The following is a 20,833-nucleotide window of genomic DNA, read 5'->3' on the forward strand; positions in this document are numbered from 1 at the left end:
AAGGATCTTCCCCAAAACGAGCCGCCGCTTGGTGGAGGAGCCTCAAACGGCAGCATTCTGTGCAGAATCATGGGAGAGACATCTGATTATGACCTGAAGCATTTACAGTTGCAAGATCTAATTTTGGAAGAACATTTGTATGATGATTGGAATCAGACCTTTTTAAATGAAGATCTCACCTTTTGACCATCCAGGCTCTGGCATCCCCAAGCGAGCAGTACCACCAGACTCAAGTACTGCTGCTTCAAGCCATGGCGCAAGACGCAACCATGGGCCGCCAGCCCCGCAAGACACAGAGGCTTCACGGAGGGATGGAAAGTCTCAGACCGCATGACGCAAAGCTGACAGGAGACTGGGAAAATGTCTGGGGTTGGAGCTCCTTTTCTCCATGACTTTTATGGAGACCTGAGACAACACACCATACAAAACATTAGCCTAAAAACATTACATTACAAAAGCAAATGTGGCTGATCCTAAGCTCAGTTCCTGAAACCAGATTTAGCCCTGCTTACGTTTATGCTGCAGGAGGCTACAGATCAAACGGCAGCAGACTGTGCAGAAACACAGAAGCAGTATCTGATTATGACCTGAGGATTGAGCAGTTGTTTGATAAATGGATTCAGATTTATTTTCTTGTGATGAAGAGCTCACCTTTTGACAATCCAGGCTCTGACCAAAGGTTTAGTTCAGTTTTGGGTAGGTCCTCGCCAGTTGGAAAACGGCCACACAGCATTGTGAACAAGATGACCCCAAGAGACCACGTCATTACAGACTTGCCCTGCATGGTACTTGCCCTTGACTCTTTACTCAGGAGGGTAGAACTCCATGGTGCCTGGAAGAAAGAGATTTCATCTCGTATGCAAGTTTGCATTACCAAAGCATTTTCTCTGTCAGCTTTGAGGAATAATACATACCATACAATATTGCGTAGGCAGACTTTCTCATGAGATCTCCACACCCAAAGTCAATCAATCTGACCTGCTGGGTGTCCTTGCTCACGTTGAAGTTTTCCAACTTTATGTCCCCATGGAATATGCCACGGAGACAAGACGGCCCCAGATCTACTATTTAAGCTTCTTCTTCTTATTATTATTCTTATGAGACTAAAATTTCCGAACGCTCCTCCTCCTAGAGCTTTCAAGCTAGAACCACCAAACTCAGACTGATCTGACATGTGTGCTTTATCTTTTCTAACTGATCGGACCTATAGTTTTCATAAAACTGAAGAATATAAATCTAGCAACATGCTAATCATGCTAGAAACATGCTAGCAAACATGCTAGTAACTTGCTAATCATGCTAACAACATGCTAATCATGATAGAAACAGGCTAGTGACATGCTAGTCATGCTAGCAGCATGCTAGTCACTTGCTAATCATACTAGAAACATGCTAGTGACGCGCTATTCACTTGTTAATCATGCTAGTAACATACTAATCATGCTAGAAACATACTAGTGACATGCTAGTCATGCTAGCAACATGCTAGTCACATGCTAGCAACATGCTAGTCACATGCTAGCAACATGCTAATCATGCCAGCAATATGTTAGTAACAGGCTAATCATGCTAAAACATGCTAGAAACATTATCAACATCTATCTAAATTTTCAAACTTCAGGCTTTTAACAACTGCTTTAAACTTTCAGGCTAGGCTTTCTCAAGCAAACCTAAAGTTTGTCTTGACAACATTTCTATCTAGTTGATACTGCACTGTCTTGATGATTTCCTTTCAGGAGAAATTTCTATATTAAAAGTATATTTAAAAATTATATTAAAATTATTATTATTATTCATTTTTTTCTGGCACAGATAGATTTTAAAACGTTGTACATATGTTGAAAGTATGTAGGCCTATGATATGTCTCTTATTTGCTTCTCCCTGGAAAAATAATAGGATAATATGATAAAAAAAAGTAATGCAGGCAGCATCTGTTTGGGTGTTTCCACATATTTTTTCTTAACCAACAAAGTAAAACATTTCTTACCAAATATTTTACAAACAGCCTACCCTGCAAACTGTTATGCCTATATGAGAAAGTTTTAAAACAATATTTCCTCTTTCCTCCTTTTGTGATGATTCTGTTGAAATTGTCTTTCATCATTTTTTTGGATTTGTCCATTTATCAGAAGTTTTTGGCTAGATATTTTAGGATTTATCCGATATATCCTACAGCTTAATGAGAGGTAAAATCTGGAAATCGTCTCAAAAACGATCACTGTATGCATCTATAAGGGATCTGCAGCATTTTAGTGGTTAAACAATGACATTACGTTTGACTTTGAATTTTTACCCCACCAGATGGCACCACGTTGTAAATTTGGCATGTTTTAAAGGGATAGTTCACCCAAAAATGAAAATTGTGTCATTATTTACTCACCCTCAAGTAGTTCCAGACATGTATGAATGTCTTTGTTCTGCTGAACACAAAGGAAGATATTCTGAAGAATGTGGGAAACAGAGCAGTTCTGGGGCACCATTGACTTCAGTAGGAAAAACAAAATACTATGGAAGTCAATGGTGCCCCAGAACTGCTCTGTTTCCCACATTCTTCAGAATATCTTCCTTTGTGTTCAGCAGAACAAAGACATTCATACATGTCTGGAACTACTTGAGGGTGAGTAAATGATGACACAATTTTCATTTTTGGGTGAACTATCCCTTTAACTTAATTTTATACTTAACTTTAACTTAATGCATTAAGTATTAATAATACATCTTTAAATATATTTTAAATACAATTATAAAAGCTTCTCTGAACACTGTACAACTCCCTTAGCAACATAATCCATGTGCTACAGTCAAAACCGTTTATTATGTATTTCAGTAAAAGGTTACTGTTCGTTAGTTATTTGATGAAGTGATGAGTGACCGCTGCTGGTGTTTTGTCTGTCATTCACCTTTCATTTTGAGGCTGTGTGAAAGCCCACAGTTTAAATACATTATGTGTAGTTTAGAGGTTAATATAGTCTAAATACCATAATTGTTGTAGTTACATATTACATTTTTTTTTCTAAAAATAATATTATTGTAAGATTATAGTTTCTAGTTATATTTAGCCACAAACAACACATGATTTTTAAACATAGATTTTAATACTTAACAGATTATTAGTTCAAATAGTTCATAATTTCATCGCTATTCATTTTGGATGTTCATGAACTATTTTAATATAATGCATACTGTGTTAAGTTATAAACTAATTTACAAAAACAGAAATATATATTTTTGTTTTCTTTATTTTCACTTTTTGGGAATAGCTAAGTATTTCAATTTTTTATTTTTTTTTAGATTAGTTTGAGAATAAAAGTTTTTTTTTCATATGAAGTATTTGCTTATTTTTTTTCTTTTATTTTTATTATTATTTAAGAAAACAAATATCACGGGTTTCTAGACCAATTCATGGCTGTCTGGGTTTTCTGATTTTCCAGTCTGTGCACCTCAGCTTGACAAAACAACTCAAGAAATGGAAGGACATCTGCATAATGTTTTCTTAGTGCTTTAAATGTCTTTCCTTGTCAGCATTTTCAAAAAATGTCAGGTAGCTCAGTTTCATAAGTAGCCTAGTTTGTTTTGTTTGTGCTTTGCTGCTTTCATACAACAAAAATCATTTTATGGCCTACATAATCATAAAGATATAACATTCTCTTATTTTTTTTTGGCTCTAGCAGTAATGCATTTATTTATAAATGGTCTACCTATAGACTGTTGTGATCACCAAAAACCACTACATCCTCCCTTCTTCATCGTCACTATCATAATATAATCAATGTAATAAACAGTGACACGTAGATTTTTGGCATAACAAACAGGTCACTTCAGTATTATAGCAGTGTGCCAAATGATTTTTAATAGGCTACAAATATAGCTTATCTGTAGGTGTCCAACACAGAAGCTGCAGAAAACCTTTTTTGTGTTTGTTCTGATTTTCTTAATGACATTTTCTGCCAGGTGTTTGATAAAAACAAATGTGACCCTGGAGCACAAAACCAGTCTTGAGTCGCTGGGGTATATTTGTAGCAATAGCCGATAATACATTGTATGGGTCAAAATGATCGATTTTTCTTTTATGCCAAAAATCATAATATTAAGTAAAGATAATGTTCCATTAAGCTATTCCATAAATATATTAAAACTTAATTTTTGATTAGTAGGGCCTAATATGCATTGCTAAGAACTTAATTTGAACAATTTTAAAGGTGATTTTCTCAATATTTTGTTTTTCAGATTCCAGATTTTCAAATATATCAGCCAAATAGTGTCCTATCATAACAAACCATACACCAATGGAAAGCTTATTCAGCTTTCAGATTATATATAAATATATTTTATTTTATTTTTATTTTAAATGACCCTTATGGCTGGTTTTGAGGTCCAGGGCCACAAATGTTTTAGATAAAATAAAGACATTTTTACGTAGTACTAAATTCCATTATTTTTTTCTGGAAAAATAGTCGTCATTTTAAAATCCCCTAATATTTCCAAGGTTTCCATTGCCGTGGGTGTACGCGTTTAGACAGGGTGAGGACATTCCCATTGTCTGGTGAGTTTGGAAATAAAAAAAAAACAGAAATGAGTGCAGACTCTAGACATCACTTCGGCTTGCTCGGTCACGGTGCTCTCTAACAGCTCCATTCTTTCTCCATCAGGACGAAGACTTGAAGCAAGGATGACGAGACCATAAACCGATTTATGCGAATAACACATGCGGGGTGTCTGCGTCCCTCGGCGGAGAAACGGCGCCGTGATAACGTAGTTCGTGAATAGGGAGAGATGCGTATGACACGCAGGAATCTGTCGTAAACTACGTCCTGGGCTCTGTACTCCGGCGTGAAAGTAGAGAATACTAGTCTGAGCGCTTCAGATGATCGCATAGGATATTTTCTCCACCGCAACCGAGCTAATGTTAGCAGCCGCGAGCGAGACCGCGTCTGACGGAGGCCATGCTATCATGCCGCGACAAAATGCACCCAAATAATCGGATGACAGCGCTCCGATCCGTCGAAGGAAAACTTTTGGGCTCGGTTTACGCGGCGGGCTTGCATTAAAGCAGGTCGTGTGGCTATGGTGCTATCACGCACGCAGCCGAACCGCATCGACTGAAAGCCGCTCTGACTGCGTCGCTTCTCGGGTGAGGCGTGTATGGGTCCTGCGTACTCGAGGTCCCCACTCCCTCAGAGGGAGACCTGACTCTACAGGCCGTATATTTGCCTGACTGTCGTTTCATGTATGGATGGACGCGTGCATGCTTTGATCGTTGCAGTTGGCACAGCGCATCCCAAGGAGGGGCTGTTAATCTAGCAAACACACTTTGGGTCCGTCGAAGCCTTTAATTTGTCTCCCTAAGAACATTACGTAAGGCTGCAGCGTACGCTACGTCTTTTCGAAGGAAAAACATCGGGTGACATTGCAGTCTCTCCCCTCGCAGAGATATATATAACGTAAGCTCCTCTCGGTTATTACGTCCGTCAAAGCAAGGGAAGGTGGAGCATTGTCCGTCGTACGTGCTGACGCAGTGGGATTTCTACGTGTGGTCTGCGTTTCGGCCCGCCCTTCCCGCGGTGACGGTGATGGGTCGGAAGCGGTGTGTCGGTGCAGATTGTTCGAAGATGGCGGCAGGGTGCTGCGGGGTGAAGAAGCAGAAGTTGTCGGGATCCCCCGGGGCTGGGGGTCCCGGCGGGGCGGGCAGCGGAGTAGCCGGGACCGGACATTGTGGATCGGAATTGGGGATCGGGTCGTCGTCGACTGTTGTGGCCGTGAATCGGATGAACGGCCTGGGGGGTCCGGGGGGTAGTAGTAGTAGCAGCAACAACACCAATGGTCTGTCCCCAGCTCCAGGAGGCTACAACTCCACCGGCCTCTCCCCGACTCCCAGCCCCGGCTCCGGAGGCAGGAAAATGGTCGTTTCGGCGGAGATGTGTTGCTTTTGCTTCGACGTGCTTTATTGCCATCTATACGGATACCAGCCTCCTCGAACACCCAGGTTTACAAACGACCCCTAGTAAGTAGCAAGATGGCTATTTTGACCCGCTTTGCTACAACAACAGACGGTGTGTTTCCTGTTCGCTGTGCTCGAACCGTGAAGTTTGGTCTTCGTGATCACGGGCGAAGTTTTGCTCGTGTCTTTCTAACGTTAACGCCGCCGTTGTCACGATAGTGACTTTGTTTTTGTGTCTAACGTTATACCAAATGCAGTAACGTTAAATAATAGTTGACTCGCTAATCCAAGCCCTCTCGATTGAAAAAAAATATTTATATATAAAAAGAGCTAATGTCATATTTCCAAACTGAAAATTTCGAATCTTTTCTGTAAAATGCATGTTAATTAATACATACTCTCTCAAATATAATTGTATATATAAATTTTATTAATCGTTAAATTACCGTTGGCGGTATACATATTCGATAAAAAAATGTGGGTTTTTAAAAGTTTTTTTTAAATGTATAATTTCGAAGACCGAGAGTAAAATGAATCCATCATTAATGCGCTCGTTAATTAGGTAAAGCTGCGGTTTCTCTGAAAGAGATTAAATGGGTGTTAGCTTGCTCTTCTTTATTCAAGCTTCTCTGCAAGCTAACATGCTAACCAACAAACACATTCTCATTCGCTGAATATGTGCCTTTTTTCTATTTAGCTCTGTTCTCTTTCTTTTCCTATTTAGTGAATTTGTCCTAAAACACCGAGTGATATTTCTTTTTTATTCAATTTGAAGCTGCTTTCAATGATTAACGTAGCTGAAGCGAGCTAGTAAGCTAACAAAGCCCAAGAGTTGTTTACTTTTCCCACAGATATTTTCATTCGAAACCTCTTACACAATTAATTTAATTTACAGTCACAAGCTTATTTGAAGGTACAACAGTAAAGTGACACGAAATAATATTTGCATGTAAAGTGTTAAAAATACAATGGTTTAATTTTCTGTTATTTTGTCGCTCGCTAAACACTGATTCTGTGTTATGTAGGACATTTTCAGGTAACCTTCTCAATGACATCCGGTGTGTTGTAAATGATTATGTATTTGTACGGACAAACAAAGCGATTTACTCGAGCCACAGTTTGAGTTCTGGGTTATAAGAGCGTTAAATAGATCTTTATCTGATCTGGTTAGTCAGGGTTTGTCGAATTAGGCAATGAATTAATGTCTTCACTGCAGTTTTATAGTAACACTGCCCCTATTCGGACTGTGCACACATATATATTTAGGCAATGTATGCAATTGTTTTGTTAACACAGTGGTGTTGGCCATTTATGGACCCCTGCCATGTTATAATATACCTTTTTTGTTTGTTTTCACAAATGCGAATAACTAACATTGATAATTTTACATGTATTAATTTAGCTGACACCTTTTTTCAACGTTTTACAAATCATGAAATAGAAATTAGTCATAAGAGCCAACGATATGCATTCCAACTTACAAACAATATAATTTCCTATAGATTAAAAGAGAAGAATCTAGCACTTTATAATAACTTCATTGATAATTCATTAACAAACATTATATAATGCAGATCATTTGTTAATATAAATTTAAATTGCTACAAGTATGAAATAATATGCTTGTAAACTTATTGAACATTACACAATTAACAAATCATTTATAGTTTTCATGAACAAACATTATATAATGCTTTAGAAGATCACTAGTGACTTGCTTTTTAGAATGCTTATAGCTTTCTACATGTTTAACATTTTTTATTTGCCATCCCATTGGTTTTGTCACTACTCCGTTGCTACAAATACAATGCATTTATTGTTTCCTGCAGCCTCATATACTTGTGTGTTCATATCAATGCATAAAAAAGAATGGGCTGAATGAAAATACAAATTCACTTGCTGTCAGTGGGGCACTTACAGAAAAGCAGAAATACCTTAAACAAAGCTGTATGCATCTTTCCAGTTCTAACACCTGCTTGTTGCGATGGAGATTAAAGCGGAAAAGTAATTACATGTTTTCAAACGGCCATTCTTTTCTCTCTTCTTTTTTTTGCTCAAACAACACCACATACGAAATGGTCACCGGTTTGAAGACAAACCACGTTAAAAAGTCAGTATTACGTTTAAAATTTTAAATGATCATTAAAACAGTATTTAATTATCCCAATTTGAAAAAAACTTAGGTTACTGCTCACTTTGTAGGAAATTGGCCCCCGAGGGCCAGAGTTGAGAACCTGCCCATTTGTGTTTAGTGTGTGTAACGGATAGTGCTAATTGATTTAACACACACAGAAGGTATATTGTAGGGTGTTTTTGTTTTGCAACATGCTGGAGTATTTCTGAGGAACTGTCACTGATCCGTCCTGCTATAACGAGCTCAAGAATTTAAAGCAACAGATGCATGTACGCTTAGAATAAACACACAATATTGTTCGCTGGTGTGAACGCAATTCTGCAATTACATTTATAGAAAGCTCAGGACACACCTCCTTGCACACAACTAAATAAAAGCCTTTATATCTGCAATAAAACACGCTTATTATGGCATCTTGATGCTATTCTAGTTTTGCAAGGCACCAATACATTTAATTTCCTCAGTTATGCCCACTGATTCAGAATAAATGCTTGGGATGTCCAGGAAAAAGTGCTGCTCAGAGCTGACGTGTCACTGTCCCTGGATTTAAGGGTCAGGAGAGGAAACCTGATGCTGGCAAATGTGACTGAAAATCCAAGTGTGGATGCCAGATGGTTAGGTGGGATTGTGTTTATGCAACAAAACTCCTCTTTCCGTCCAAGGGAATCATTTTTAGGGATTCTTAGCTATTCTTTGATGATTTTTTTTTTTTTATTATATGCTAAATGGGTAAAAACTGATTTTAGTAGTTGTTTGTGTATTTGTGTGCGTGCAAATGTGCTCACTGAGTTTAGACTTTACCCTGATTTTTCCAGCACATTAAAAGACTGTTGCCAGCTTGTTCCTGGCCAAAGGGCTTAGTCCTTACATTTCCATCATGGTCAACTGATATTCAACTGGTGCTTTAAACAGTGGCCTAAATGTTCTGTCATGGGAGCAGTTAAATATTCACAGTGACCGTAGGCCATATATTGTTAATCCTTTCTCATTAACTCCACTTTAATGTTAAAGGTACGATTAGAAGTCTTACTAGGATAGTAACCATTGGATAGATTGTAAATGTACAGAAGAGTGAGTTAGAATCAGTTGTTTGTTTAATATCAATAGTCCAAGTTTGCATCTCCTGAGAGTATTGTGAGGTATGTCTGGAATTATAGCTCAGTAGGGAAGTGACCAGTATGTCAACAGCCTGAAACTGACTGTTTGGCCTGGTGCATACAATCATCTTGGCTAATATAATCAATAACATTGTAAAAGTGTTCTCTGTCTATATTGTGCCTTTTACTTTTACAAGTTAATGAGTTGCATCAAAATGTACAGAAATTTTGTGATCTACATTTAAAACATTGAAATTTTTCTGTTGTTAAAGGGGTTAATTGCATTTTTCTGTATTTTGTAATGTTCCCTGAGGTCCTCCTCAAGATTTTTTTGGTCATACTTTAAGGTCCAATTCTGACTACTAACTATGACCTTTCCTCAATAATAAACTCTTAATGTGCTGCTTATTAATAATTAGTAATGTAGTTAAGTTTAGGTATGGGGTAGGATTAAGGGATTTAAAATATGGTCATGCAGAAAAGACAATATGTTGTAAAAACAGCCATCATGCTAGTAATATGCATGCTAATAAGCAACTAGTTAGTAGTGAGAAGTGGTCCTTAAAATAAGGTAAGTTTTTTTTTTTTTGCCACAATATCGCCGCCTTGCAATACTATAACCTGTGACGTCTCGGGGTTGGTTGAGTTCAGCAGATAACAGTAGAGACGGTAAGTCAGACAGTAGAAGACAGATGGAAACTGGAGAGCCACAGGGCTAGGGCTGAGCCTGTTAGCATAACAGTCGCATACGGTTGAGAGTACCACCGGCAGTTTATACTCGTTTTGCAAAAAAAACAAATGTTTGCTCATACAATGCCTTTTTTACATTAATCTCTGGACGCCAGTGAAGTACAAAGCTTTGTTTACAATATAATTGGTTAGCAGCCAAATGTTACATTGAGGCCATTTCTATTTTTGCTGAAGAAAAGCGGTATGTGAGCGCATACATTTTAATTAAGTCATACACTGCTTGGTTTTGTTTTGCTGGCTGGGCACTCGTTTTTTTTCGTTTTCCTTCAGTAAGTTTCAGCCTATTCAAGTAATTTGTTGACACATTAGACCTTAATGTGCACACTATTCACAGGAACTGATACCTTGTGTCATTGGTTTCAGTCTTTATCTCTTGAGGCATTTATAGTTTGTACTTGTTAAGCCCAAAACACTCTACACTATTTTCTGCTGTCCCAGACGAAAGATTGGCATAGTGAAACAATCGTGGCGATTTCTGTGATCGTGGCTCCTAATCGGTGGTCCTGTGTCGTACAGTGAGAGATTGCCTGTGATACATCATGATCACAACACGGTGTGTTTGCTGGTACGACCCTCGTTTACAGACCAGCCAATCAAAATGCGATATGAAACCAGAGCGACATGGTGCTGCTTACCTCAAGCTCTAATGCCTTCCTCTTTTGCTGCTTCCACATTTTTTTTAGCGCACACAAAAACTACACCTGCTAAAGTGGGATTTATCATGCTCTTTTTATTTACCACTAGCGCATGCTGATGTTTTATTCTTCAATAGAATCGTGTGTCGTATCGTACGAGTCGGTAGGTGCCATCATCGTACAGTCTACACACACGTCGTAGCCAAGTTTATTAGATCCATGTGTGACATGCAATGATCTTATAGGATTTCTAAAACTGTGCAGTGTATCTCAGGCTTTAGACAAGGAAAGGCAGTCGAGTTTATTTGTACGGAGCCCTAGACATGACGTGGGGGGAAAATGAAAGCTAATGTGGCCACAGATTAAGAATTTGTTCCCTCGTTTTATTTAAATCATGGTCGAACTATGAATTAGAAATGCGATGAGTATGCGTTTATGGATGCATCCCATGTCTTTATGAACGGATCACTGAATCATTTGCTCACTCGATTAGTTCAAAAACAGATTCATTTAGGAACAAAACACCAAAGTGTTTCCCTGAGATGCACAAATACTCTGCTTCATTTTCAACACTTTATTTTACAGTTACATCTATTAGTTGCTTATTAGCATGCATATTAGTGTTAATTAAGCACATATTAATTGTGCTTAAAATGTAACTCACTCAATATTAACTACTTGTTTGGTGAACTGTTATACTCGTGCTTATATTTAGGAAAACTGCACTCTTGTTTGTGTGTTAGTACTTAATTATATCATATCTAATATATATAAAATACAAAAACCTTTACAGGGATATTTTTGCTTTCATAACTTGAATTATATGCGCATTCTCACTACCTTCTAATAGATGTTCTTTTCTTTTCCAACAGCCCACTGTTTGTCACTTGGAAAATCGGCCGGGACAAGCGGTTAAGGGGTTGTATAGGTACATTTTCTGCCATGAACCTGCACTCAGGACTCAGGGAGTACACCCTTACCAGGTATGCCACATCCCTCTTTGAAATTCTGCTTTTTGTTTTCTAATGTGTCTTCTAATGTGACATTTATGATATTTAATACCCAAATATTAGGATTTCCTGTTTTAACGCACATTACTACATATTAATTTCACTTTTCTTGAAAAGAGTTCACTCAAAAACAAAATACTAATTAAAAGTAGTGTTTTTTTTACTGCACCTCAAGTGGCATCAAATGGAATTGCAAAAAATAAAGAAATACAAAAAATAATTAAAAGTGTCTCTAAACAGGTTTCCTACAGTTTTTAAATTTTTCCAATCCATCTCCCTTTCTATTATTCAGTTAACACATTGTCCCACCCAAAACTCACACCACTGGTTGACCCAGAATTTCATTTTTAAAATGTTTTGAAGGCACCACAGTGTCTATACCAGGGCTGTTAAAGGCTGTGTTGGGACTGCAGGCAAAGGTGGCCCAAATCTGAATTTTGTGAGTCACAAATGTGACTTGGATAAATGTGAATAGCACAAACCACATGAAATCTGACATTTTCTTTTCTTTTGATTAGTTAGAATTTGAAACCTAAATTTAACATGCAACAAATATTGTAGCTACGTGATTTTTTTTTGTTTGGTTTTGAGGTTTGAGTCTACTTTAAAGTTTTCAGATTTAGGCATTACACTTGTAAACTCGATTTAAAACAATTGCGAGTCTCGTATCCAACATGCCATTTGTTTTTTGTTTTTGCTTTTTTTTTGTAATTTGAGCAAAATTGCAGTCTGTACTGGATTGACACCAGTTTACACTTTTCCGGAAGAAGTCAGGCCTGCTTGAAGTTGCCTATGCATTTTAACACTTATGCATTGCCTGTAAAGAACATAGATGTCTCTTTCTCAAGCAGTCGCTTGACCTTGCTTCCAGGCTAGTCATCCATCTCTAGAACTACAGCCACATTCTTCCCTCAGCAGGAACGGAGACACCAGAACAGATGCTTGGGTCTTGGCTCGGCTCAACCCAGCATTCGCTGCCAAAATCCCACTTCTCCATCCTCTCGTTAACTTTGAAGCAGCTTATGTAACCAATAAAATGTTGTTAACCTCCACATTCGGTTTGTGAATCAGTCTGATATCAAAGGTGGTAATGAGTATAGTAATGCGTTGTTGTGTATAGAATTAAGCATCACGAGTGCTGCTGCCATAAACTTTTTAATCCATACAATACAAGTCATTTTGGTGCATGCAAATAAAATGTTGAAATTCTCTGTAATAATCATTTACAAAATAAATTCCATAAGGCCATCAATTGGCCAATCAGAACTAAGTATTATAACAAGTCTTGCACAAGCTCATGCATGCATTTCATATCCAGATAGTATTTAGATATTTTTATTTAAGATGACTTTAATGTGGTCTTATTTGATCCGATCACAAAAATGCATGATAATTCCAGTCGCAAATGAGGTCAATAAGTGCAATTCCATGTTCAATTCCATTGTCAAATTCTTAGAATTTTTTCCAAGGCCTGTTGGATATTTGTCAGTCATTCATGAGGAAATGTTTTGTTTTTATATCCTGCATGCCTTTTTCCTGAATATGCCTAAATGTGCCAAGAGCTTTCCAAACAGAACATGACAAGGCACTAAAATGTTTTTCAGTTTTTGTAGACTGTGCACACACTGACACAGAAATAGTGAAGCTTTAATCAGCTTAATTGCTTCTCATGGGTAATAAGTAGTGGTGAAAAACACAAGCAACGTCCCTACGGGTGCTTATACACACAAATGCATTTTTTTTTTAGAGTGGCTGGTTCGTTCTGTTCCCAAAATCAGTCACTAATCTTGAAAAATGCAAGCGTTGAATCAGACTTGTCATTAATGCTATTAATCTTCAGTCATTTATTCCAAGATTGATGATCAACCCACAGACATAATAGAGCACATCAAATGTGTGATATCTGGCAACCAAAAAGCTGAATCTTGTATCATGGTATGAATAATTTCTGATAATAGTTTATATTGCAATAGTTAATTTGTTGTAAATTTAAATGTTAATAAATAAATACTTGCGTAATAATAATCCTAATAAATGTAATATATGGGTAGTTGACATAGACAGTAAAAAATGCTTTTTTTGTAAAATACCATTTTTGAAGAAGAAATACATATGTAGTGTTAAGTCTGATCTTTGAGAAAATTTAAAGAGTCACTAAATTCGTCAATTCTTTCATTGTTTTTTTTTTTACATTTATACTGAACTAAATTTGTCCTATGGTGTGACATAGCAAACATTAAGGGAAGAAAAATGTATAGATAATTATTTTCTTATTTCATTTGAAATTATTATTAACATAATTTTTTACCCATGACTTTGACAACAAGATAAACTTTGCTGTCATCCATTTAAAACTGCTGAAAATTAAACCATTAAGTTTTTTTTTTAAAGATATTTTGAGATAAAAACAAATCATAATGTGTGTCACACCATAGGACATTACATCCCACTAAAGGACAGAAATGCTAGTTAAAGTATTTCTATTTAACTTTGAACATGTCAAGAAGAAAGCAAGGAGAACGAAAGCTTCATTTTGATATAAACCATATCAGCATGTTTTTTAAACAAAACAAAATAATTTTCATCATCAAAATTCAGTCTCTTTCAATCAGTATGTTACTAAAACTCTTCTAGCCCCCCTGCATGTGCGGCACAGCTAAATATGATTGATATGCCAATTATTTTCATTAAGATGTGAATCAATTTTTTAACACTATGTAGCTACTCATTTTAATGCATCATTTTTGTTCTATTTACTTTCTGCATTGATCTCCTCCCTTCAAGTGGATCCCTGTTAATTTTCTGTCTATATTTCCGTGTCCACTCTCTTCCACTAATTTCTCTCCCTCAATTCTTTCTGTTTCAAAAACAGATAACATTTTATAATTATCATGACACTTTCAGTGTATAACATCAGAAAATAGTTGTTGAAAATGTAATTATTGCATTTAAGAACACTGAAAAAAAGAATAAAATCTTATTTAATTATTTAAAATGCTTTTTAAAGAGACCTTGTCCTGTGGTGTGAAACCTGTAAAACCGAACAGTAAAATGAATTAAAATAAATGAGTTTTCACTCAAATAATAATGAAAGTTCATTGGACTTAGCCGAGATAAGTTCTGTAAACTCAATGTCGTTGTAGTAAGGGGAACTTAAAATTATTGCGTTTTCTAGTTCCCAGCATGCTTTGCATCAGACAACAAGGAAAATAAATGTAGAAATTAAGTGTTATTTTGTGGGTTTTTGCACAAGATTAACATAGAGAGACATGAGTATTCTGAGACAAAAGAATTCTGAGACAATTTGACCATGTGTACGTGTGATGGGCTTGACGGGGGGCTTCAGTAACATGATCATGAATGGGGTCCTTCAACTAATTACAAATCAGGATATGATGTCACACCATAGGACATGGTTTTCAGAGACAAAATGTTTTAAATTCCTACACTTTCAGAAATACATAGATTAAAAAAATGATTGGCGTTTACTAAAGTAGACACTTGCACATTTATGCTGGAGGTATTTATTAACATTTTTATGCTTTTTCATTTATAAAAGTTGTAATTTACTGAACCATGCTTGAGACCTCATAGGACAATTTTGATATTTGGCTCAAAAATTAAACAAATCGAATAACACCGCAGCTTTTTTAACAACCGTTCCATGTAGGACGGAGAAATGTTTAACGATTTACAGCAACGACAATATTATTTATATAAATTTTTATCCTGTGGGACAGTGAAAATGCCATGTCACGTCAACAACCCATGTGTGTATAATAGTAATAGTAGTAGTTAATAATAATAGCAAATTAATAATTAATGATTTCAAACAAGTATTTCATTTTTTTTTTCAACAATCAGTCAATCCTGGATTCCAGAAAAAAATATAAAATATGTGGTCTCAATTTTTTTTTCCCATATCGTACGGTATTTATACTTATATTAATTTATCATTAATGGGAAAGTTGAGAATGAAGGCAATGAAAGCATCAGTAATGGTGTCTAATGAAATAATAACACTTTACCAATTTAATCAGTCATTTTGGCCTAAATGAAAATCAGTTTACAATTGCATTTTTATTTTGTCAGGTAAGATGCTGCACAACAGAACTGTATAAATTCATAATAAAAAAAATAACTTGGTTGTCATGAAGGTCTTTAAGTTTTAGTGTGTGTTTGAAGGTATTGTTTCTAAAATGAAATGGTGTAAAGCTGGTGAAATGACTTTCAGAGCCGCTCTGGAGACGAAGTTCATGTGTGTTTGAGTTTGTGTATCAGTCGAAACCGTGCCATTCATTCACACGCAGAACATGCAGACACTGTTTGTTTCTGCTGTGTGATAGGATGTTAGGATTAATCCAGTTATTGAGTAAAAATGTCCAGAGCTTTTCATAGTTATCCACATATTTATCGTGATCTTGATATGACATTGTTTATCGCCCAGCACTAATTCAGGCTATTTATAGAACGTGCTTGGCGGCCGACTCCGAGACTCCAGGAAGGCTACCTGACTTACGAAGCTTGCCAAAGGAAACCCACTTCCTTATTCCTTCTCTATTTTGATCTTTCTTTGGTGATGGGTTTTCCTTATGGAGTCTTCTATTTCTGAGACGACATCACCTCATCTTTTGTGTCTATGAATCTAGATCAACTCACTAGTCACCATCACAACTACAATACCTATTCATACTCATAAATACTTGTTCATTGCAATTTTCTTTTAACTGTATCAGGCTGCTAAATTTATACCTGAATTTTTATTTTATTTTCTTCATTAAATGGTGTTTCACACTGTACCCATGGTATGGCTTTGTCCTAAATCTTGCCTTCATGTCGTCCTCACAGTGCCCTTAAAGACAGTCGCTTTCCCCCCATGACGAGGGACGAGCTGCCGCGTCTCTTCTGCTCAGTGTCTCTGCTCACCAACTTTGAGGATGTTGGTGATTACCTAGACTGGGAGGTAAGAGCGCAGAAGCTATTACCATCTGTTATTTCCAAAATTAAACACTCTCTGTACACTTAAGGGGTTTTTCCCCTGCAAACGTTTTAGTAATAAATGCCACTTACCACTAAATCACTGTTCCCTGAAGAGGTAAACAGGTGTCTATTCACTGAATTATTTGCTTGGGTTTTTTTAAACCGTTTACGGTTAGTCTTATGTGGTCCAACAGAGACCACCATTTGAAATGGGAAGTCTGAACCGCTAACCTGACCAGGCCACTAGAAAAAAACTATTTAGCGTTAAACACTAACATGGAATTTCACAGGGCTGGGTGATTTTACCGATATTACCGATTAATTTGAATTTAATGTTTTGCCGTGATTTTATTTTTCATAAAACAAGTATTCGTGATTTTTAATAGAACTATTACCAAACAGTAGAATTAGACGCATTGATATGTTAATGATAACCCGACCTCATGGTCAAACGCTTCCATCATGCACATTTTCACATAGAAGAAAAACAATGAAAATAACTAAACTACTACTGAATGTCTGATATTTCATGTTTGCATGATAGTGACAGGCTGAAACTGATGATGTTTTGTTTGTACAAAACATTTAATAATAGTCTAAAACTATTATAGTTTGTTTTATATTCTAAACTACTATTAAAAGTTTTACTTTTAGTCGTTTTGAAATCGAATTTCCTTTACTTGAGGCTTTTTTTAGCATTATTTGATATTTCTGAACATATGTTTGAACAATATGTGCCTTCATATTGCATGAATCTTTTCTGCTAAATATTTAACAACTGAGTCGAGTTACATTTAGACCATGTTGAGCACTTGGAATAGAACTTTCTTCAACTAGATGGTTAATAAAGCAAGTGTTAATTGAAAAATGTTGCAATTGCATTTTTAAGATGACTAGATAAATGTAAAAAAATTAATGCAAATTGAAACGAGAATCTGTCCAATGTTCTATTTTTAATTAAATAAAAGCTGCTTAGTTGAACAAGTAACACTTACAAATGTTATGCTGATTTAAAGAGTATATATATATATATAGCAATGATGGGCACAAGCATGGCTTTAGGAAACAATGCACAGTGGGCACATGTATTTAACCCTCTGGCAGTTTTTGGTTGTTAGTGATGAAAAAACATATTTTATTTACATTTTTCTAATAATCAGAATGGTATGATACTTTTATGATTTTAGTCACACTTGGGAAAAGGCTAATTGGTCTATTATTGTTATTATTGCTAATTGGTCTATTATCTATAGTATTGCCATACCTGTATTCTCATAGGTTTAACATATACCCCAATAGGAAATGAAAGGAAATGTATAAACTTATGTTTAAACATATAAACAAATCAGGAAAGCAAGTGTTCACCACAGAGTGCACCGCAGCTCAGTGTGGAGCTCAAAACAACTTCAGAGGTGAGACCCTTTCACGATCTGCCCACATACACACAAGCACAGCTCTCAGCCTACAATGTAGACAAATGTTCTGGCCACTGCAGGACAGCTTGCAAATTGCGTGATCAGAGAGCGAATCTGGGATGTGCGGAATTAGCTACTCACTGCATACTTTTAAATGTTAAATTTTTTTGCCTGGCTTTATACTGTGCAAGCTTGATGATTCAGGCCGTGCAAACATGCACATGGGCACATACTGTCCTTAGTGACCTACAACAGCGCAGACAGAAATATGCCCTGGGTGAGGAGTGACGAAGATGTATTGTGTTTTTTTAGTAGTGTTAGCAGTGTTTTTCCTTACTGTTAGCTGACTGAGACTCTCATGCAGAGTGGCTTGCAGGCATTTAACAGCGACATCCAGATAATAGACAGTCCAACCTTAGGGTCACACTTTAGTTGTTTAGAAAAACTAATCTGGCTTAAGCCGCGTCTTCCTCTTAAAATAGTTTGATAGGATGTGTGTCATTCAGATAGCAGTCACTAATCCTCTTGCCACATCTATTCTGAGTTCTTTTCCTGTCTGTTCACATAACCATCTTTTGTTCAGATCCTGGAGATCAGATAGCAGGTCTTTATATTATGTAGTTCTGCTGCCATTCTATGTGCGTTCATCCTTTTTGTCAGCAGTGACCCAGTTCGAGCTAGACTGTGTTTACACAAGCCCAGAGGCAAAGTAGTGAACCGGAAGTGTGTCTCTGCTTTAGGAATCCTTCACTAGGTGTTTGTCAGTGCAAGCATCACTATTGCTCATACCTAGGGTTAGAGATTTAAACAGTCTGGTTTCTTTAAGTGATGAAACAGACGAAAAATCCAATAGAAATACACTGGCTGCATATTTACTGATTATGTAAACATCATGTAAAAGCGTTAACCTGATTGTCATAACCAGATTAATCCAATATTCCAATTTCTATCTGAATAAGACAGCAGGTTTATATTTATTAGGGATGGGCATTTCAAGCAAAAATAATATTCGAAGATCGCTGGTAATTATTCGATTATTATTCGCACCCCTCCTCCACATGAATGCGATTAGGCTACACACCCATAAACGGAGAGAGAGAAACCATTTATACTTTCAATCTGCGATAACAACGTGCTGAAACATATTGATATAGTAAACATAACCGAATGACTGTACTTGATAACATAACAGTCCGTCGATTAGCATAAATCAACCGCTCATAAGTCTAGGGCTAGGACATTTCCATAAAATAAAAAATAAAAAAAGGAACCCCTAAAGGGAATAAATACGAGATATGAGGACAAATATATATTTCAATATTTTCTCTCGCAATGGACTACTTGCACTGAGCCTCGTGACGCACTTCCGTTTTTAAATATTACGGCTTAGTTATTTCCGGTTATGTATATTTTCAGTGAGCTGTAATCATCTAGCTGACTTAAAACGTCTAATAAAATGAGAGTTCGCGGGATGCTTTCAAAATACGGATATTTTCAGAGACAGGAGAAGACATATTCTGATGATTATTGTGTACAGCATTTTCCAAACTCAACGAAACGGGACGTTTAATCCAACATAAACCGATCTGAAGAAGCAGTGGCTGGTAATCAAACGTGATTGTTTCACCACAGGGTGCCAGTGCTTTAAACTAGTGGCCTAATCGCAACGCTGCAGTGTTTGTGAGATCTGATGAATAAGATCAGAATGAACCTTTATTTATCTGTATTAAATACGTTAGCCACTATTGTGTCATCATTTCACTGTATGTAGCCTAATGCCAAAATATGAATATACAAAGCATATTCACTGAATATACACTTTCAACGTGTTACTGTTTAAAAATGATTCAAATGTTTAACATCGCTAAATAAGTCAGTTACTGCACATTCATTCAGCCATTTTTGTACATTGGAATAAGCAGTAAGGGGCTCGGAAAAAGAGCACCAACGCACAAACAATACAAACTAGCTATGGTTTTACTACAAATAAAACCTAAAATTGCAATTGAAGTTAAACCATAACCACAAATTAACTCGGGTTTTACTACACTGACCATAGTTTAACTATGGTAGGCTATTTGTAGTAAAAGTGTTGTTCTACAAATGGTAAAACGGGAAAAACATGGCACCTTTACTATAGTAAAAACATGCTTAATTTTCGTAAGGGTGTTTATCAGCCAAATTCATTTAAAATTGTACATTCAACAGGTATAAAATATGATCTGTAAAAAAAAATATGATTTATGAGAAGACAAGCGCTGATGCTGCAGGTTAGTGGGTAAATATATTTATGATTCAGAAAACACATTTGGAAGGGAAATATATTTATAGGAACATTTCAGCAGGTTGAAGATAATTCATGTTAACGCAGAGAATATGATTGTTTTTTTTAAATAAATACCAGCCCTAAAATGATAATCTAGCAATAATCTGCATTCTCATGAGAAACTGTTTGTATGTAGATGCGCTGAACGTTAACCGGAAACTCCCGAGCCGTAATAAGTAGTTGTGCAAGTAGTCCATTATATCGTTGGGTAATTATACTGTAGCCTATATAAACAGCGAGCATTAGGGAGGCACTATTAATATGCGGGTCATTGAATGCGTGCTTTTTTACGTTCAGTTTTGAGATTGGCGATTGTACTGTGTGTAAACTTCAGAGCGGCAGAATTTACCACACATTTTACAAGATTAGATGTTTGTCAGTAGTGCTCGGGATCTGCAAATCATTTTCAGTCATCTCTCCTTACTCCGTTTATGTGATGCAAGTTAACTTTTATGTAGGCCTACTGTAATGTAACAGGCTACCGCTAGAAAAGCTAACCATGTCCCTTTAGTGGCTCCGTAGAACTGGTTCTTCGTTTTCCGTGCAT

The 20,833-nt window shown here is 36.6% G+C and overlaps 1 protein-coding gene and 1 long non-coding RNA gene across 3 annotated transcripts in view; one reads left to right on the forward strand and one right to left on the reverse strand.

Moving 5' to 3' along the window:
• Positions 1-308: 308 nt before the first annotated feature.
• Positions 309-746, reverse strand: LOC306855741. The gene is made up of 3 exons (XR_013782955.1): positions 652-746; positions 513-551; positions 309-405 (listed from the first exon to the last, which is right to left on the reverse strand). It is a non-coding gene; the product is annotated as an uncharacterized lncRNA (long non-coding RNA).
• Positions 747-4,493: 3,747 nt separating this feature from the next.
• Positions 4,494-20,833, forward strand: part of LOC306855731 (nuclear protein AMMECR1-like) — a 29,684-nt gene continuing 13,344 nt past the window's right edge. Inside the window, exons 1-4 of one of the 2 annotated variants that reach the window (XM_079394561.1) lie at positions 4,494-4,544; positions 4,651-6,002; positions 11,428-11,538; positions 16,414-16,528. In XM_079394561.1, coding sequence (XP_079250687.1) covers positions 5,572-6,002; positions 11,428-11,538; positions 16,414-16,528 — 657 coding nt within the window. In that variant the 5' untranslated portion in view covers positions 4,494-4,544; positions 4,651-5,571. The other variant, XM_079394562.1, reaches the window with a different exon arrangement.

This window comes from Barbus barbus, assembly GCF_936440315.1.
Source record: "Barbus barbus genome assembly, chromosome: 36".
NCBI classification, from domain to species: Eukaryota; Metazoa; Chordata; class Actinopteri; order Cypriniformes; family Cyprinidae; genus Barbus; species Barbus barbus.